This window comes from Lepisosteus platostomus, chromosome 10, assembly GCF_059453375.1.
Source record: "Lepisosteus platostomus isolate fLepPlt1 chromosome 10, fLepPlt1.hap1, whole genome shotgun sequence".
Classification (NCBI taxonomy): domain Eukaryota; kingdom Metazoa; phylum Chordata; class Actinopteri; order Semionotiformes; family Lepisosteidae; genus Lepisosteus; species Lepisosteus platostomus.
The window spans coordinates 7,788,316-7,806,883 of NC_142620.1; the positions used below are offsets into that span (position 1 = coordinate 7,788,316).

At 44.7% G+C, this 18,568-nt stretch overlaps 1 protein-coding gene across 12 annotated transcripts in view; it reads left to right on the forward strand.

The window, feature by feature from the left end:
• syne2b (spectrin repeat containing, nuclear envelope 2b) overlaps positions 1–18,568 on the forward strand; it is a 150,860-nt gene that overhangs the window by 95,530 nt on the left and 36,762 nt on the right. For 11 of the 12 annotated variants that reach the window (XM_088647850.1, XM_088647849.1, XM_088647855.1 and 8 more), the window contains 19 exons: positions 869–970; positions 2,416–2,535; positions 3,067–3,267; positions 3,646–3,819; positions 4,162–4,293; positions 6,573–6,769; positions 7,307–7,439; positions 8,671–8,853; positions 10,397–10,546; positions 10,931–11,107; positions 11,579–11,734; positions 12,297–12,452; positions 12,838–13,008; positions 13,404–13,537; positions 14,143–14,347; positions 15,376–15,558; positions 17,064–17,183; positions 17,365–17,519; positions 18,016–18,163. In XM_088647850.1, the coding sequence (XP_088503976.1) occupies positions 869–970; positions 2,416–2,535; positions 3,067–3,267; positions 3,646–3,819; positions 4,162–4,293; positions 6,573–6,769; positions 7,307–7,439; positions 8,671–8,853; positions 10,397–10,546; positions 10,931–11,107; positions 11,579–11,734; positions 12,297–12,452; positions 12,838–13,008; positions 13,404–13,537; positions 14,143–14,347; positions 15,376–15,558; positions 17,064–17,183; positions 17,365–17,519; positions 18,016–18,163 (2,997 nt within the window). The remainder of the gene's footprint in view (positions 1–868; positions 971–2,415; positions 2,536–3,066; positions 3,268–3,645; positions 3,820–4,161; positions 4,294–6,572; positions 6,770–7,306; positions 7,440–8,670; positions 8,854–10,396; positions 10,547–10,930; positions 11,108–11,578; positions 11,735–12,296; positions 12,453–12,837; positions 13,009–13,403; positions 13,538–14,142; positions 14,348–15,375; positions 15,559–17,063; positions 17,184–17,364; positions 17,520–18,015; positions 18,164–18,568) is intronic. The other variant, XM_088647857.1, reaches the window with a different exon arrangement.

An 18,568-nucleotide genomic window follows, 5' to 3' on the forward strand; every position in this document is an offset into this window, starting at 1 on the left:
TCTGGAAGACCCGAGTAAATCCTGAGTGAAAAATCACAAGTAGATCAGGAGTTATACTTTGGGTTAGGGCTACCAATCAAGTACAGGAGCTCACATAAAATAAGTTTTAAATCTCTTACCCAGACAGTTGTGGAGAGGGTGGAACAAGCAATCCAGTCTTGTTGAAGCCGATATATTGGCTTCTTTCAGCTGAGGTCCATGGACCAATTAGCTACTAATTACTGAACAATATACAAGGGCCATACAGTCTCCTCATATTTGTCACTGTTCACTGTTGTTAAAGTCAAGTTTGAATTTGATGTAATTAAAGGCAACTGTTCTGTTAAAAAATAGCTCTGTCTCAAATATGTTCAATAGCTCAATGGGTTAATTGGATTGATTTCCTTCTCTGTAGTGACTACAGAGAGTGTAATAGCTTTACGATAAGATCTTTTGATTGAAAACATCTTAACATGCCAAGAAGCCTCAAGGGCATTTTAGGGAACAAACAAGCCTGCAAAGTAGTAAATGTTTGTCTGAAGAATGAAATCATGCCTCTGGGAGGATGTAAAACAAACTATATCACTTCACGATAGGCAGATTTTGACATCTTTAATTCATCATTAAATTAACAGACCATAATGTGTCCTATATTAGTTTGTATTTGTTGTCCATTTACCCTAAGGCATGAAAATGTGAACAACTCATCAGTATGAAAGAGTCCTCATCTGACAAATTAACACCTTTTGTTTCTCAGGATATTATGTTTCAAATAAGCTTGTACAATAAGAATCACAGCTTGTTGGTGTGATGCATGTTTTGTTACTCATTTATGTTGATCGGTCTCAAATCCATGACCATAACCTTTTTTATTTGTGTAACCCTACAGACAGAGTTAAGGAAAATGCATGCTTCCTTGCTTGATAAAAAGTCATTTTTACTGCAAACAATTAATGGAGCCAGTGGCCAGAGCATTGCTGAACAGCTGCAGGTAACTCATTTGAACTAATGATAGATTTCTTCCTTTCACCTCTCAGATAGGACTGTATGCCATGATACTGATCATCTGCACTGTAAGGGAAAAGGAAAAAATACTGTGTTCACTAAAATGGTTAGAATACTTTAGAAAATGTATTACTCTTATAAAGTGCAGTGGGAGAGACTGGGCGGAGTGGTGGCTCTGTGTCTCAGGATCTGTGCCTGTGGCTGGAAGGTTGCCGGTTCAAATCCCGCGGCCGGCAGAGGAATCCTACTCCATTGGGCCCCTGAGCAAGGCCCTTAACCCCAACTGCTCCAGGGGCGCCGTACAATTGCAGACCCTGTGCTCTGACCCCAAGCTTCTCTCCCTGTCTGTGTGTCTCCTTGGAGAAAAGCTGGGGTATGCGAAAAGATGAATTCCTAATGCAAGAAATTGTATAGGGCTAATAAAGAAACATTCTACACATCTCTGAGCTGGCTGAAATGTTCACTGAATTGTTTTTTTCCTCTCCTTTCTGGTGAAACTAAGGGAAAGGTGAGACTCAGACAAATGTTTACCCAGGCCTGAGAGTAAACAACCATGAGCATTTGTAGCACCCCTACTAGGGGGCAGAGTGACACAAATTGGAACTAACCAGACAGTCACACAGGCTTCAAGCACAGGGGGCTGCAGATCTGACTTCAGAAAGCACTTGTTTTTTAGGCTGAAGCATGCAGAACTGAGTATTAATACGGTAGAATTATTAATACTATGATGGACTGATGCTACTGTATGTCCGGGGTGCATCCGGGACAGGCTCCCGTGTAACCCTGAATTGGATAAAGTGGTTAGAAAATGGATGGATGGATGGATAGCATTATCAATATGCCTGTAAACTTTCATCTTTCACTTTCATGTAGATATCTTCATGGTGGTTAGAAAGTTTTCAATGCAATACTTTGTGCAAATGTTTTATTGTCAGATTAAAAAGCTTTGTAGGTGATGAAAATATATTACTCCTTTATCACCCCTGTAGTTTCTTAGTAGTTTTGTTAACCAGTTTTTGCAAAAATCGAACGTCTTCAAAATGCCCTGTTACCCCTGTTTCTTAATTTTCTCCTGATCCGCATTAGAGATTTTAAGCATGACCCAAAGGGTCTGGATTTACAAGAAGACATTTTTCAGAATGATTTTTTAATTGTAAATGGACTGTGAGCATATTATGTTTATAATATGTGAGGCTGTGTCAGTAGGTCTTATCCTATGGCTCAGACTCTTGCAATGCTTCATCATATTGTTGTCGTTAAAAGACTTTGATCCATGTTATACTGTGCTTAAATAGTCTTTCTGCTGAAGAATTATGGATCAGTGGAACGTAAACATGGAATGGTGAAACATTTGCCTGAAGCCAGGCAGCATGTGCGTGTTGTGGGCTTAGTGGGGCTTCTTCAAAGGCCTTTGTGTCTGTGTGTCTGCAGATGGCTGTGCAGTTGGAGTCCATGCTGGAGCCCCAGGAGAGCTGTGTGTCTGCACTGAAGGAGCAGGGACAGACTCTGGGTATCCCCACTGCTCTCATGCTGGAGGTCACCAAGTTAGAGGTACAGTGCAGTCTGCTAAGATCATTCCCAAAAGCACTTGCACACTAAGACGGTCAGAATTCATGAATGCACTTTCATTGGGAAAGCACTTATCTGAAGTTAAAGATGGCAGGGGGTGTTGTTGCATGTTGGTCCATGTTTACGACTTGTTTTGTAGAACGATTCTGGATTTACACACTCTTAATTTGTGCATTTTTGGTTTAAGGCACCTCAAGAATGTGCTACTTCTTAATTTAGGATGAATTAGTTCTTACTTTAGTGCTCTATAGTGCCAGCAACAGGCATAACATAGTGATCTATACAATATCCCCTGCACGTTTCCAGTTACCAGCACATGCAGTATGCATTGTCATCTTTCAGGAACGCTTTACAAATCAAGAATTTACTTGGGGTATGCAAATATATCCAGAAATTGATTTTAAAATGTAAAAATGAGACTGAGGAAAGTACATAAAGCGATTTAAACGTCCAGAACATCCTGTCACAGCCTCGTGCAGCAGATCCTGTGTGTGATCCTGTCTGTGTGCTCAGGATGTGCTGGACAGCGCGTGGAGCTCTCTTCACGAGCGGCGCGAGGAGCTGACGGAGAGCCTGCACCTCGAGAGGCACTACGGCCAGCTGCTGCAGGGGCTGGCCAGCCTGGTTGACATGGGATGCCACAGAGCCACACTTGACCCGAGGCTCGCCCTGCACAGCCACACGGACCTCCAGGGCTACCTCCAGAAACACAAGGTGCACAACCACATTGCAGATGTAGAGGAGTAAAGAGATGCCAGTGTGCTGGAGAGGGAACTGCAAAATCCATTTTTTTAAATCCATTTTTATCAAAAGATCAACAATAGCACTGGTGTGAGATCCTTACTGAGGGTCTCTATATTTTCCATATTAACTGTGGTTCATGAACTATTACAGCATGTGCCTTTTTTTATTACTGATCAGTTGACATATACTTTAATGATGAATCCTTCTTTTAACATTTATCGAGTTATCTTACCTTTACATTGATCAGTTTTTGCCAGTAGGAATATGTTCTCACTGCCCTTTGTTGTTCATGTAATTGGTCTGCATCTCAGTCAAACCCTTGACCGTCTTTTGGTTTGGCTTTGACAGAAATTCTTCCAGAATCTTGGGAAACGCATGGTTATGATGGAGCACCTCTCCCAGTGGGTGCCGGTGAATCTATTCAAAAAGCACGAGAAGCTTTGGACAGATCTCGTGCAAGAGATGAACTCTCTTCAACAGAAAGGTCTTGAGAAAGGAACAGAGCTGCAGAGAAGATTGCAGGTGCGCTGCACAGAACCATTCTTGATCACCTTCAAGATTAAAGATAAACCTTTTTGCATAGATTTAGTACTTTGAAGTCACTGTGTTGTTGCAAAATGAACAGATTCTTCAGGGTTTCAAGTGCCCTGTAATCCATATACAGTACTTAACATATTGTGCAATACCTCAGTATTGTATTGGAAGTCCAGTGCTCTTTCGAAATGTAATTTTCTTCAAAGTTAGTTGAATCTGATATGAATGGCCAGCCTTTATGACAAACTGTCACTTATTTTATTCCTGGTAAATGTAGCATTGTTATGCACTAGCTGCGCTCTCCCATGTACTTGGTGCTTTTCTCGGCAGGTCTGGTCCGACTTTGACGAGAGCCACAAGTCCCTGTGCAAGCTGCTGCAGGACGTGGAGGCCAGGATTCCCACTGTGGGCCTGGTGGAGGAGTCGGACGAGAGGCTCAGTGAGCGGCTGTCTGTCTATCAGGTACCGGGCTTGTACTGCATTCAAGAGAGGAACAAACACCTCGCAGCAGCCAGGTGGCGCAATTTCACCTACCTTGCTCTGAACAACCCCAGAAGTAATGGATCCTGCAGCTAGGATCACACATTCTCCCTTCTCTTAACGACAGACTACTGTTCTTTTAAATTTTCTCCATTCATTCGAAGTTTCATTTCACACCTCTCTGGACCCATTCTGACTTCACACCTCTTGATTGGCCTCTCAATTCAATTCAATTCAATTCACGGTGCTTTATTAGCATGACCGATGGGTACAATCAGTGTTGCCAAAGCAAATAAAAAAAATAAAATTAACATGGAACAAAACAAACAATAGAAGTAAAATAAAATCTACAGACATGTTACAGACATTTACAACAAAGACATATTATAAAATATTGATATATACTGTAGGCGGCTGGAGCATTATTGGGAGACAGACTCACTGTTCCTCAGGCTGTGACAGGAGATCACATACTGGGCTGCCAGATCAACTGAGTTCCCTCCTCCCTCTCCCAGTAGGATTGGGACCTGTTGTGGTTTTGGCAGGTGTGGGAACTCTGGGATTAGATTTCTGAATTTCGGGAGGAATGTTTCTCTAATCCCAGAGTATCTGTCACAGTGCAGTAGGAAGTGCACCTCTGTCTCTATTTCTCCCTGCTGGCAATGGGAGCACAGCCTGTCCTCTCTGGGGAGCCAGGTCTGCCTGTGTCGCCCAGTTTCTATGGCCAGGCTGTGGTCACTGAGCCTGTACTTCGTCAGGGTCTGTTTCTGTTTGTTATTTTTTATTTTGGTCAAATATTCAGCTAGTGTGTATTGTCTGTTTAAGGTTCTGTAGCATTCCAGTTTATGTTGTGTTTGTGTGTGTGTGTCCCAGTGTGTGAGATATTGCTTTTTGATCTGTGCTGTGATGTGGTTGAGTCTGGGTTGTGGTTCTCTGGCAGTGCTGTCCTGAGGCTGGTTAGTGTCGGTGTTGCTCAGGTCGGTGAGCCTCAGGACCAGCTGGCTCAGGGGGCTCTGTTTTTGGCTCAGCTCTCGGCTCAGCAGGGCTTTGTGGTGGTAGGAATTTTGGTCACTGTTTTTTAGGTGTAGCCAATACTTTAATATTCTTTTCTGTATGTTTATCAATAGTGGGTACTGGCCTAATTCGGCCCTGCACCCGTTGATAGTAGTTTTTCTCTGCACACGGAGGATGATTCTACAGATCTCCATGTGCAGAGTTTCTGTGGGGTGTTTGTCCCATTGGGTGTAATCCTGGTCTCTCTTTCTGTCCGCTGCTCCCGCCTCTCACTCCTCCTCCCTCCCAACCTTTGTTCTCCCACTACTTTACCCTTTGCCTACTGCCCTGTCTCTCTCACACCTGAAGAAGGCTCCACGGCCGAAACGTTGTGTTCCCTTTCTTCTTTTTTTCAGCATGGAATAAACCTATTACTTGTTCCTTTGCAACCCCAGAAGTAATGCTAACTAACTATAGAGAGTCACTGTCAGAGTCCATTCAATGGAATATCTGCTTTCTTCTTTACTTGCAGAAAAATGAGTAAGATTCAATTTCAAGCTAGAAATCCTTTTCAGATTTTTTCAGATAGACACCTTCCTGTAACTGTGAACTGGATCTTCATTCTCTGTAGTGGAACACAAATACAATCATATTTGTACAGCTCAGTCAGTGGTCAGATTAAAGCAAAGAACTGGAATACTTTAACTAATTAAGGTTGTTTTGGGATTTCCAGTATTATTTGACACTGTAATGTGTTGGGGGTTAGGTTTAGGCAGCATTGCGTAATTAGTTGGCAATTAGTTGGTATTAAAATGAGCTGGAACTGTAAAACTCCAGCATCCTCTTAAAGAGAAGAGCTAATAGGATAAAATAAAGGTCTGATGCATTGACCCTTTAGTAACTTTCACTCTTTCTCGGGTCTAGAATCACTGGGAAAATCACACTGCACACTACTGTAACAAAGAGCTGATATTATTGGAGAGCTGCCAGCTGGAGCCACAACAGCAGATTAAGGTTTTGCTATCGCAAGCTCTTTCCCCTTAATGTGCAGTGTTTTATATTTTCAGTTACTTGAACCGTCATGTTTCACTGACACATGAACAAGATTCAGGATTCTCCTGAAGCAGGCTTGCCTACGTTGTGTTCAGATTCCCAATCAAACCTGAAGCACCAGAAGCCAGCGTGTTGCCATAGCACCACGTCAGATGGACGCCATTGCCGACAGGAGTAATAACAGGCCACTTCTTCTTCTTGTCTCTGTCTGGCAGCAAATTCAGGGCGTCCTGCGCGAGAACGCCGCGCGTCTCTCCCAGGCTGCAGTAGCAGGGAGGGGCCTGCGGGGGGCGCTGGGCAGCGCGGGGCTGGAGGCGGCCGTGCGGCAGCTGGAGAGCAAGTGGCTGGAGGTGCACGTCAGGGTGGAGCAGGACCACCACCGGGTCGAGACGCTCAGGAAGCTCTGGAGCCGGTCAGCCCCTCCTTCAAAACAGTCACTCTTTACACTGTGTCCCAGTTTGTGCACACTGGGGGGGGGGGGTATAGGTATATGTCTATCTGGTATCATATATGATACATCCATTTATCCAGTATGGTAGCAGTGTAGCCGGAGCTCATCTTAGCAAGCAACGGGCGAAAGGCATGAATATGTAATATAATGATGTTCTATATTACTTAAATTAAGTACATCAGAAGGAACAATTTAAAGGACAAGAAAAAAAGTGAATATGCAAATTGGCCACGCTTAAAAAAACTCTAAACAGCAAAAAAATCTGAAGAGTAGCTGACAAACATTTTAAAGTCACCCGCAGTACTGTTTCAAAGTCATATCATAAATAGGTGTACAGTATCTTCTGCTTTTAGACTGCACACTTCTCAAAGTGTTACGAATTTAAAAAAAAAACGTCAGCATAACTGAACCCCAGCACCCAGAACTCCCTGTCTGGACTTGCAGGGTGGTTGATTGCTCTCTGGGCCTGCAATGGTATCTTACTGACTGTGCCGGCAGGTTTCGAGAGGATTCGCTGGCCCTGAGTGGCTGGATGGGCAGTGCCATGGGCCGGCTGAAGACGTGGAAGCAGCATTCGGTCACCGTGGCCCAGGAGAAGGAAACTCTGCAGCAGCGCCTGGCTCACTTCCTGGTGGGTGCGCACTGAGCTCCAGGCTGCCCTGTCGGTTAAGCGAAGGTGTTGCGCTCTGAATGCTCAAAGCAATGGCGATGTCTTTAGGTTCGATTCAAGGGAGCCAAGAGATATTTAATACGGCCTAATGAGGACAAGGACAAAGGCTGTAAGCTAGTATAACTGTATAGCAGCACGAGGATTACAAGCATTTATCTCGTTTCACCAACAGTGTTTGGGGCAAAACAAAAACAGAACACTGAGCAGAAAATTGAACAGAAATAAAGATAAACATAAAAAAGGTAGAAAAGGGGAAAAGGCAAACATTAATTGAAAGGAACAAGTACAGGTGTATTCCATGCTCCATAGAGAAGAAAAGAAACACAGTTTCAGCTGTGGAGCCTTCTTTAGGGCGGAGCGGTGGCTCTGTGGCTAAGGATCTGCGCCTGTGACTGGAAGGTTGCCAGTTCAAATCCTGCTTCGGCAGAGGAATCCTACTCTGCTGGGCCCCTGAGCAAGGCCCTTAACCCCAACTGCTCCAGGGGTGCCGTACAATGGCAGACCCTGCGCTCTGACCCCAAGCTTCTCTCCCTGTTTCCCTGTCTGTGTGTCTGTGTCTCCTTGGAGAAAAGCTGGGGTATGCGAAAAGACGAATTCCTAATGCAAGAAATTGTACAGGGCTAATAAAGAAACATTATTATTATTACATTATTACATTCAGCATGGAGTAAACCTTTACCTGTTCCTTTGCAGCCTACGCATGCAGACGCAGCTCCGTACTTGAACTTCACTACTTAAAAGCCCAACTAAACAGATTAGTTTTTAGTATGACTGCAACAGTGTTTACATTTCTCAGAGTGGCAGGAAGTGAGCTCCAGAGGTGGGGAGCAGGGTGACTGAAAGAGACTCTTGCACTTATAGGAAAGTGCTACTAAAAGATGTGCCTCAGCAGGGTTTTACGCTCTGTTTGGTACATAGGGAGTAATGAGAGACTCTAACTATGGGAGGGGGTTTGGTATGAAGGGAAGTTAAAAGTCAAGTTTTGAACTGAATGCGCTGGGTAATGGGGAGCCAGTGATGGTGTGTCAGGATTGGGGTGATGTTGTCACTGAGCCTTGAAGATCACAAATTGTTGCCTTTGTAAATTTAATGGTGCTGTCGTAAAAAACACACACTGCAGCGTCCCCGGAGTTGAGCTGTCAGTGGGACAGCAGTGCTTGAACGTGCGCGTCTGTGGCACTGCTCTCCGCAGGAGTTCGCTAAGGAGGTGGAGGCGCAGTCGGCCCTGAAGGCCTCGGTGCTCAGCACAGGGGCGCAGCTGCTGCAGCTGAAGCAGACGGACACGGCGGCCCTGCAGACGCAGCTGGCGCAGTTCGAGCAGAGCTGGACCGAAGTGCTCTCCAGCCTGCCGACCGTCCAGGAGAAGCTGCACCAGGTAAATGCTGCCTCCGATACTGGTTGCGGTCCGCATGGCCGCAGCTCAGCTCGATCAGGCTGGCGGGAGGGGTCTCTCACACAGCTTGTGGGCAGTCGAAACAAGACTCCCAGACTGGGGGCTGCTTTGAGTCAAGGGTTGTAATATAATGTGAAAATCGAAACTACTGGGACAGTGAAGTGAGATTTGTCATTTTTGCTGTGTAGTAATGACATTTGTATTTCAGATGAAAAGATGAATAGATTTTTAAATTTTGTGTCTAGGTATTTTTTTGCATTCATGTTTTCCCATGTTAGAATAGTATCACTGATTGATTTAAATTAAGCATAAGTATTGGGACAAACATATTTGAGAACATTTTTCAAAAACCTCAAAGCGCAAGAAAGGAGGTCAAGTTCACTGAATAATACCAGTACAGGGCAGGAGGGAAGAGTCCTGACCTTCGGCTTCGGGACTCTTGTGGAGGTGTGTCTGCGGAGCAGAGGGTGGGTTCTGGCAGGCAGTCCAGATGCTTTCCTCTTTCAGCCGAAGGGGGTTTAGATCCTGCACTGTAGCTGACAAGCGGGAATGCCGGTTATATTGTGCTTCATGATAGCCAATTCTAATGAGGCTCTTAAACCACAAAACACTTGTTTCCTGACTCACTTTGTGAACTTTCCTCCTCTCCATAATTCCTAGAGATAAAATGAATCAGCAGCCTTTTTCTTAATATCCTGTGAACAAACTCTAGGCAGATCAAAGAGGGACCACAGAACATCCTACAAAGCTGCAGGGTCTACATGGACTGAACGTCTGCCAGATACCAATTACAGCTTCAAGTTTCTCCATCTCTCTCCACGTCCTGATTGCTTCTCTGTGCAGGTCTCTTCGATGATGCACATTAAACAGGGCTCCCTTCTCTGGCTGCAGAGGCCTGCAGCTCAGAATTTCAAAAGGCAGCTCCCCCAGTAGTGCGGAAAACACCAGGCTGTGCTGTTCAAAGCTCTGTTCATTATTACCGGATATAAAAACATTTTACTTTTAGCTTGTGCCAAGTTTTTCTTTGTGTTTTAGTGCATGGTGGGAGCTGGACAGTGACACTTAAGTGTGTTAGGTTTTGTTTCTGGTTTGATAATAAATAGAATTGGTCTCTCGACTAATTTTAGATCCACCTCGAGCATGTACTGTAGTTATTTCTTTCCCTTTTACAGCTGCAAAAATGTACTGATTCCCAAGTTTTTCCCTTGTGATCCTCTGAAAAATTAACCATTCTATTAAATTCAATGTGTTTCACCAATTAGCCACTGGGTGTCACTGTTTGCTGATCGAAACACTTGATGATCACTGTATCACTTAGGAAATACCGAAATGGAGGCAATAAAACCAGGTGCCAGGTCACTAGAAATTTTTGGCTTTGTGTTCCAGGACTTTACGGAATCCAGTCTGAGTTGTTCACTGGACTAGATTTGCAACCTGCCTTTCCTCAGCTGTCAGGGCCTGGGGTTTTATTGGTGCAGAGACGCAGCGGTGAGCCTGACAGGTGTGATTGCTCCCCTGTGTACAGCTGCTGATGGAGAAGGTGTCGTCGCGAGAGGCCATGGCACAGCTGGACCTCTGGATGAGTGGGATGAAGGACCAGCTGCAGGAGGACGAGGAGAGGATTCCCGCGGTCTCCGGCTTAGCCAGCATCACTCAGCTGCTCAAGAAATACAAGGTGCCCCGTCGGCTTCGTGCGACAGCTTGTGAAACAGATCAGTTGACTTGGTGTAGGGGTGTAAGCCATCACTGTTTTTAACTGGGCATTTTTGAGTTTGAGTAAATAATTTATCACAGGATTACAAAATGTGTGTATATTCTAAGCCCAAGAGCATTAAACATTTCATTGCACCTGTGCATATGACAAACAAGCTGACAAGAACCTGAAAGTAAAGACTTGAGCTTGGTGGAGCTGTCGATGTGTTGACCTTGCAAGGCAGTGACCAGCGTGTGATGAAGTCTGCTGTGCGTGTTTCTTTGCAGAGCTAACTGACAGCGTGAGAAGTTGCGGGCCTGGCAGGGAAGCTGCAGCACTCTGTGTTCACTTGATCTTCTCTTTCAGGAATATAGCCTTGAGATGAGCTACAGGCAGCTGACGGTGGATTTCGTGAACCAGTCTGTGCTGCAGACCAGCAGCCCTGACATCCAGGGAAAGCGCTATGAGCGGAAGGAGTTTGCTGAGCAGCTGGGTGCCCTCAACCTGCAGTCACAGCAACTCCAGGGAGCCCTCAGTGACAGGGTGAGGCACTACAGCAAAGCCCAGGCTGAGGTCTCTCACGTACACGCTGAGACCAGGAGCCCGCTGTTCTCTTGAGTGAAATTTCTTCACGAGTGTATACACGCGTAGTTTAAAATAGTGATACATTTATTTCCGTGATGTGGTTCATCCTTTTGGCCAACAGCTCTTGGGTCCTGGGTTAGATTCTGGATTGCAGTGCCTTCTTGTGACGAGTTTGTAGATTTTTCCCATATTTGCCTGGGTTTTTGCCAAATGTTCCAGTTTACGTCCACTGTCAGTTAACCCAGTCGACTTGTCTTTAGGTGTCCCTAAATTGGATGGGCGTCCCATGCAGGATGGGTCACCCTGTGCCCTGTGCTTCCGGAAGAGGCTTCGGTTTATCCTTACTGGTGAAAACCCGAGTTTTGATCCTGCCTGGTTGAATATTTTGCTGGTGTGCTTACATGTGTGGGTCATTTCATTGCAACACAGATCCGGCATCTGGAATCCCTACAGGAAGAGTACACAGAGAAGGAGAACAAACTACAGCTCATCCACAGCTGGGTTACAGCTCAGCGGGAGAGAGTGTCAACGTTCGAGAAACCTGACAGCCGAGCCCTGGCAGAAAAGGCCCTGAAAGAGTGTCAGGTATGGTGCCAGTTCTGTGACTCTTCTAGATCGGTATCTTGCAGTAAGCCCTTCAGAAGACAAGCATGTTGCAGTCTTATCTGCCTATCATTAAATTGTAAAATATTTCTTCTAAAGATTTTTCAGATCTTGTTCGGTAGGTGAAAGTCATGTAATTTCACAATAAGAAATGGTTTTGAGTGCATTCTTTACTGTAATTAATCTTCATATCTTTTTTGGAATCATTGGCTTTGGCCTCACTGGTCTATGCTGGGTTTCCCATTGTAACACAGGTTGTTAACTGTTCACTTTTATTCAAGTCTCCAAAATTGTCTGCAGTGTAGAGTTTCCAGCTGAACCAAATGCAATTTATACAATGTAACAGTAATGTTTTGTAGATTGCTGTAATATTGTGTAAATTGTACTAATGTAATGGACCGTATAGCTTTACAGAGCAGCTGTACTTGATGATTAGTGCCCGTCTTTAATGTCTCCCCTAACTGAGCAAACGCTACAGCTCCAGGCGATTGTGATTCTTGAGTACGGGGATGCTGACCTGCCAGCTGTCTGTGTGCTTCGTCAGGAGACTGAGGAGAAGCTGAGGGTGAAGTCCGGAGAGGCCGAGGGGCTGCGTGAGAGATGTCAGTCCCTGGACACGGGGAGCAAGGAGGGAGTTCGGAGGGACTTCATGTCACAGGTGGATGACATCAGCGCGGCTTGCACAGGCCTCAGTCAGCAGGTACTGACAGTGGAGTCTTCTGTGAAGCAGCATAACGGGCAAGCTCTCCACCACCTGCAGCAGAGTATTAACAAATTAACCTTTCTTTTTTAAAATACCAGCTCTCAGTATGCAAGACCCCCCCATATACTGTAATGTGAAGGCTGCAGAAATGCTCTTCTGATGAATTGTTGCAAAAGTATTGAAATGTATACTTAAATGTAAAACATTTTGAAATCATGGACACAGTGCAGTTTTTTTCTTTTACTATTCCATTTGTTTTATTAATTTGTATATATTCTAGGTGTGTTGAGGGATATTACTTGTGGTGAATGTAATTTTCAGCAACATGTTGCATGTTCACGTCTTGAACGAACCTTGTAAATGCTTGCTATCGTGAACCCAGCTTGCTCAGATGAAGACGTCCCTGCAGACAGTGGTCCAGCGTTGGGGGGAGTTTGAAGGAGTATTTGGAGAGGTGGAGCTGAGCACGATCAAGGTCCGCTACAGCCTGGAGCACTGCTGCTGCCCCCTGCTCTCATTTGAAACTCTGAGGGGCAAGGTGGGGAGCCTGAAGGTATTTGTGGTCCGTCTTTTCATTTTATTTACAGGGCATGCAATTGCACCTTGCATTGATTGCATACTCTTCGGTCTCTGAACCTTTCACTAGCACGTTGTGGATAGAGTAGGCTCAGTCCTCTTGCAGTGCATTGCATCCATGCCATTGAATCGGTTTCCTGGAAGAATAGCAATGGGCAGCAAATCACATTTGGCTTATTGGGCTCAGACTCTAGATGTTCTGCTAATGCTATGTCATTATGCGTGAAACTAGCACACATTACTTTGGCAATGAGCACAGTGATGTCTGCCTAAAAAGGAGCTGTGGAAATGACCATTTCTTAGAACAATCTCACTTCCTTCTATTTGTCTGATAGCTGTGTTGGAATGTAATCTTCTTCTCCACCCCTGCAGAACCTGCAAGACGGGGCTGAGATGGGCGAGGAGGGATGGCAGACGCTGACTAGGGCTTTCTCCAGCCTGAAGGACCTATGCAGCTCCTCTGCCACCCAGCTCCTGAGCGACCAGCTCCAGTCTGCACGGACACGGTCAGTGGAGCCCTCTCTCTCCTAGTCCACTGTATGTGACTCTGACTAGTTGTCCTTTTCACATTCATTTCACCAGAGCTTCCCATTTTAATTGTATGTGAGCTGAACTAATTGAACCACTGGGCATAACTGTAGCATTTTATCGGATGAATGGGATGCAGCTGTTATTTTTAGCTTTGCCGTTTTTCAGTGATTCATCTGCCATGATCTGTCACCTCCGCGGACTCAGGTTTTGAGAATGTATGCCCTGTAGCTTTTGACTCATTTCAAGAGCTAGTTTTAATTTCAAAACCAAAAATAGCATGTGCAAGACATATCCTTTAATTTCCAGTAAAAATAAAACTGCAACCGGAAATCAAAATAACTGCAAAGCTTTTCTTCACCAGCCTATAAGGAATATGCTGCTAAAAAATGTTTCAAGCACTCAAGTTTTTTTTTACTTTAGTTTCTTTATGCAGTAGGCCCTAATTGGAGATTTGGTCAAACTTTCTGTTATTAATAAATGAATCAATCAGCCTTTGTTAAGAGGCTTTTTTTCCCCTGTAAATGGTTTTATTGACAATAAATTTTAAATGGCCGGTCTCTTGTTCCCTTCTCTTTGCCAGATGGATGGTAGTAAATCAAGATCTTACAGATGAGCTCCGAAAAGCTCAGAGCTTATTCCAGCTTTGGCAGAGGTACCGGGACTTCGTTGCTGACCGCGCCCTGCTGCTCGATAAACACCAGGAGGAGTGCAGCAAGCTGCTGAGCTCTGTCTCTGCCGAGGAGAGCACCGTGGATTTTGTGCGAAGTAAAGTGGAGGCCATTAACGTAAGTGTGCCCACAGGCTCCTTAAGAGGCTGCAGTGGAGGAGTCTCATGCAAAATGCAAACTGGTTAAATGAGGTTACAGCACAAGCATGAGTACACACAGACATTGATTCACATCGGGAGCACTGGGATAGGCAATTAAACTGAGTGTATCCAGAATTTCCTTAAGTAGAGCCAGGTGTTTTGGAAGCGATGAGAAGGGAATATTTTGTTCTGGGACTGGCAATGTGTTGACCACACTAAAAGGTACAGGCGAGTTCTTTTGGTCCATACTGGAACTCCCAGTCTGACACTGCACCAGGTGCTTGCTCCTGCTTCTGTTCTGGCATTGATCCCTCTCTGTCAGTGATGACAACCCCTCACCTTTCATGTGTATCGTATTTATACAGTATATACAGGTATCTGCCAAAATAAAGGAACCACAAAGGTCAAGTATCTTAACAGGGCACTGGGGCACCACGAGCCAGCTTCAGTGTGTCTTGACTTAGATTCTACAAGTGTCTGGAACTCTACCAGAGGGATGTGACACCATTCGTCAACGAGAAGTTCCATCATCTAGTGATACTGCTCACGCCTCAGACTGACATTTGTAGTCCACTTGCTTGTCTGTTTTGCCTTGTATCTTGAAGCAATGCTTGGACATCAATGTCAAGGAGTACTCCCTTTTGCCCACAGTTGCCCTCGGTTGATGATATCTTTCCTTCAGAGTTCTGTGCCACTGTTCATCATGAAACATCAGCAAGTTGGGCAGACTTCATCATTGAAGCTCCTGCCAAATGTGCCCCAACAATCACCTCTCTCTCAAAGTCCCTGAAATCTCTTCCTCTAACCATGACAGCAAAATAATGAGTGACTATGCCTGTCCAGCGTTTTTTTTTCTTAGCATGATGGGATGCTAATTGCTTAATCGGGCACCACACCTTCTTTCAATAGGCTTTGTATTTGCTCAAGTGTTTCCTTTATTTTGGCAGTGACCTGTATATGTATGTGTGTGTGTGTTTGTGTGTCTTTTCTCGTTCCGGTGCTCAGGGCCTGCAGGAGAAAGTGAGGAGCTTGCAGAGCAGTGTGGCGCAGGTGCTGGAGATCTCGGAGAAGCTGATGGTGCAGATGGGGCCCTCGGCTGCGGCGTTCGTCCAATCAGAGAGCAGGAGCCTCCCCCGCAGGCTGGCACAGCTGGAGGGCATGCTGGCGGGAAGGCTGAGGGACCTGCAGGTACAGGCTAGGTGGAGGAGAGGACTTGTCTCCTTGGGAAAAGTGACAACTCATCAGGGAGCCATCTGGACCATCTTGGTCACTCAGTACCTAGTTCCTCCCAAAACCTCAACAAAGCGCAACAGTATCACTATCTGTACATCAACCATTATTCAGATCGTCAAGACCAATTAATTGGTCAATATGGATTCAAGTAGGTGTTAGTAAATTGGGTCATATGATTAGAGAGAACAAATTGTTGTCATTTTTTGAATTATCTCATCAAACATCTCTTCCAGCAAAATAACTTTTAAATTACTCAGAACTTAAACGTTTACTGTCTAAAACCTTTCCATTAATTGAATTAAAACAAGAACTGGATAATTATAACAAACTCTTGCAGACTAATATACAAGTGAAGGCTCGAACATTTTACAACCTTCTTAATGCAAGGTCAGACAAGTCTTTTGATAGGTGTGCATCTCAGTGGACAGCTGATCTCTGTGTAGGGTCAGAGGACATAGACTGGGATACTGCATAATGTTAGTTATCCATTTAGAGTCCATTTAGAGCTATACATAACAAACTGCAAAATTTTAAGCAGCCTCTATTATACCCCAGAAGTATGGTATTGTCAGCACATACAGTCATTCTGGACCTCCACTGTGGGGAAAGCTCTCAGGCACCTAAATATCACAATTCCACTTACTCCCATTGCATGTATCCTTGGTGATTTATCAAAGGCTAAAGTAGCAATTCAATATAAACATACTTTTTTGACCCTCTGTATTATTGCTAAAGGAATAATATTGTGAAAATGGGTGGACATTACAGGACTGCTGTACAAAGAATGGATTAAAGAGGCTGTATCACAGGATACATTTGAAAAGATTTCATATAATTTACAGGGGAAACTTAGAGTATAGGAATGTTTGGGGCCCATCAGAGACATACTTGAATGGCACTGGATGTTAAGAATATTAGTAGGAAGTTTTTTAATTTGTAATGTAATTTTTGGGGGTATTGTCTAATAAGAAAAAAAAAGTAGTGGAAAAAAATAAAAAAATAAAGAAGTCCTCCAAAGTTGGGAGGGTGGAGGTGGGTTAAAAAAAACAAAAAAAAACTAAGTGCAACAGATCAACGAAACATCTTGCAAAGCATATTTAGTGCTTCTTGCTGAAACACAGAAACCTTCCATTAGCAGCTGTTTAGATTGACATTTTTCTTTTCAATTCATTATTATTGCTAGCTTGTTTTGCATGGAAGAAGTATTAGGTGTATGAAAAGAGAACGGAAAAAAGAACTATAATATCCGCAGCTGATCAAAGTGTTTGAATGATCTTGACCCCAATATAAAAGGTCATTTCATATGAGAAATGTGCAGATTAAGCTACCCTGCAAGACTCGTCTTTGAATCAGTTGGAATTCAAAGGCATGTCTGTAACAAACGTTTTGTTCTTAATTTCAAGTGCTGTCTTGTTGGGGTTTCAGGTAGGTAGCTAACTGCTTTTCCTGCCACTCTGCAGGATGAGCTGGAGCAGCTGGAGGAGTTCGACAGCTGCCTGGAGGTGTTGGAGAATCACCTGAAGGACTGTAAGGACACCGTGATCAAGACCCAGGACTCCAGCTCCATGCAGCTCTCAAAGGTGGGTACTGGGAGTACCCCTCACTACCCTGCAATATTATATTTGATTGTGCAGAACATATTCAGTGCACATACAGTATTTGCTTGATGCTAAACTAATGTTTCATGACTAGTTAGGAGCCCAGACCATCTGCTGTGGACTGCTGCTGCTCTGTACTATTAAATGTTAACTGCCTTTTCAGGCGGGCATGCTGAAGCTGAGTGCCCTGTCCCCAGACCTGCAGTTCCTGAACGAGCTCAGCTACAGGTTACCTCTGAATGACAATGCAGCCCGGAGACTGCAGACCCTGAACAGACAGTGGGCCCTGGCATCTGCACAGGCAGTGGAGAGGTGCAGGTAAGGGGCTGCCAAGTGCCCAGACTGGAGGGAATTCTCGGTCTTCGCAGACACCCGATTAACATTTCAACAGTACCATATTGTCCAAAGCACCCTCCTGCATGATCTGGAAAAGCAGATGCATTTGACTTTTGAAAGTTGCAATATCCAGTCACAGCAAGCTGTGCTTTAAGGGACAGGAAGAAATGCGTATCGTAAACATTTAAACGCATTAAAGTAATTGCTGGGAGAATACTTGGGCACAAATGGGCCCATTTAGTCAGTAATTACTTCAGTTCCGTAATTAACCACAGAGAGGAAAGGAAAACCAGAGACCCCCCCTGAAGCTCAGAGGCCAGAGTGGAGGAGTGAAAGTGTGGGGCTGAGTCAAGGGACAGAGCAGGGCTTGCTCAAGAGCTTTGAGATCGTTTGAGAAGGGGTTCCTGCCTGGCAGGCGAGGACTGTAGACTCCTGGAGAGCTTCTAAGCGAGACCATGTGTGTGTCTGTGTGTGACAGTGTGCTGCAGGGCCAGGTGCTGCAGCAGGAGAACTTCCAGCAGAAGTGCGAGCACTGGCTCAGCTTCCTGCAGGCCATGGAGGACAATCTGGCGGTGGACATTGCAGGCTGCTATCCCGGCCTCAGAGAGCAGCAGAGAGTCCACCAGGTACCTGCTCGTCTTCTCCTTCTCCTTCTTTCCCTCATCTTCTTGGTGCACTTCACTCCATACAGCAGTAGCATGACTATGCTACAGCCTCTAATGTGCCCTGAGTGCCCACTGACTTTGTGAGATTTCTGTTTGTGCACAACTGTATTACTATGACAGTAGACCTTGGAAATACTCTCACATGCTCTGTGTGAAATGTAATTTCTATAAGGTCTCCTCTAATCTTTTCTTGAGGAAAAACTTGCCCCTTTATTTATACATCATCGTCAGCATTTTTAATCACTTACTCCTGGTGAAGGTCGCGGTGGTAAACAAGCTGAGCAGAGTAGACCAGACTTCATTTCTAACGCTTTTTCAAATGCCACTCTTTAAGAAAATACTGTTTACAGTGTTATTTCAGCGGAC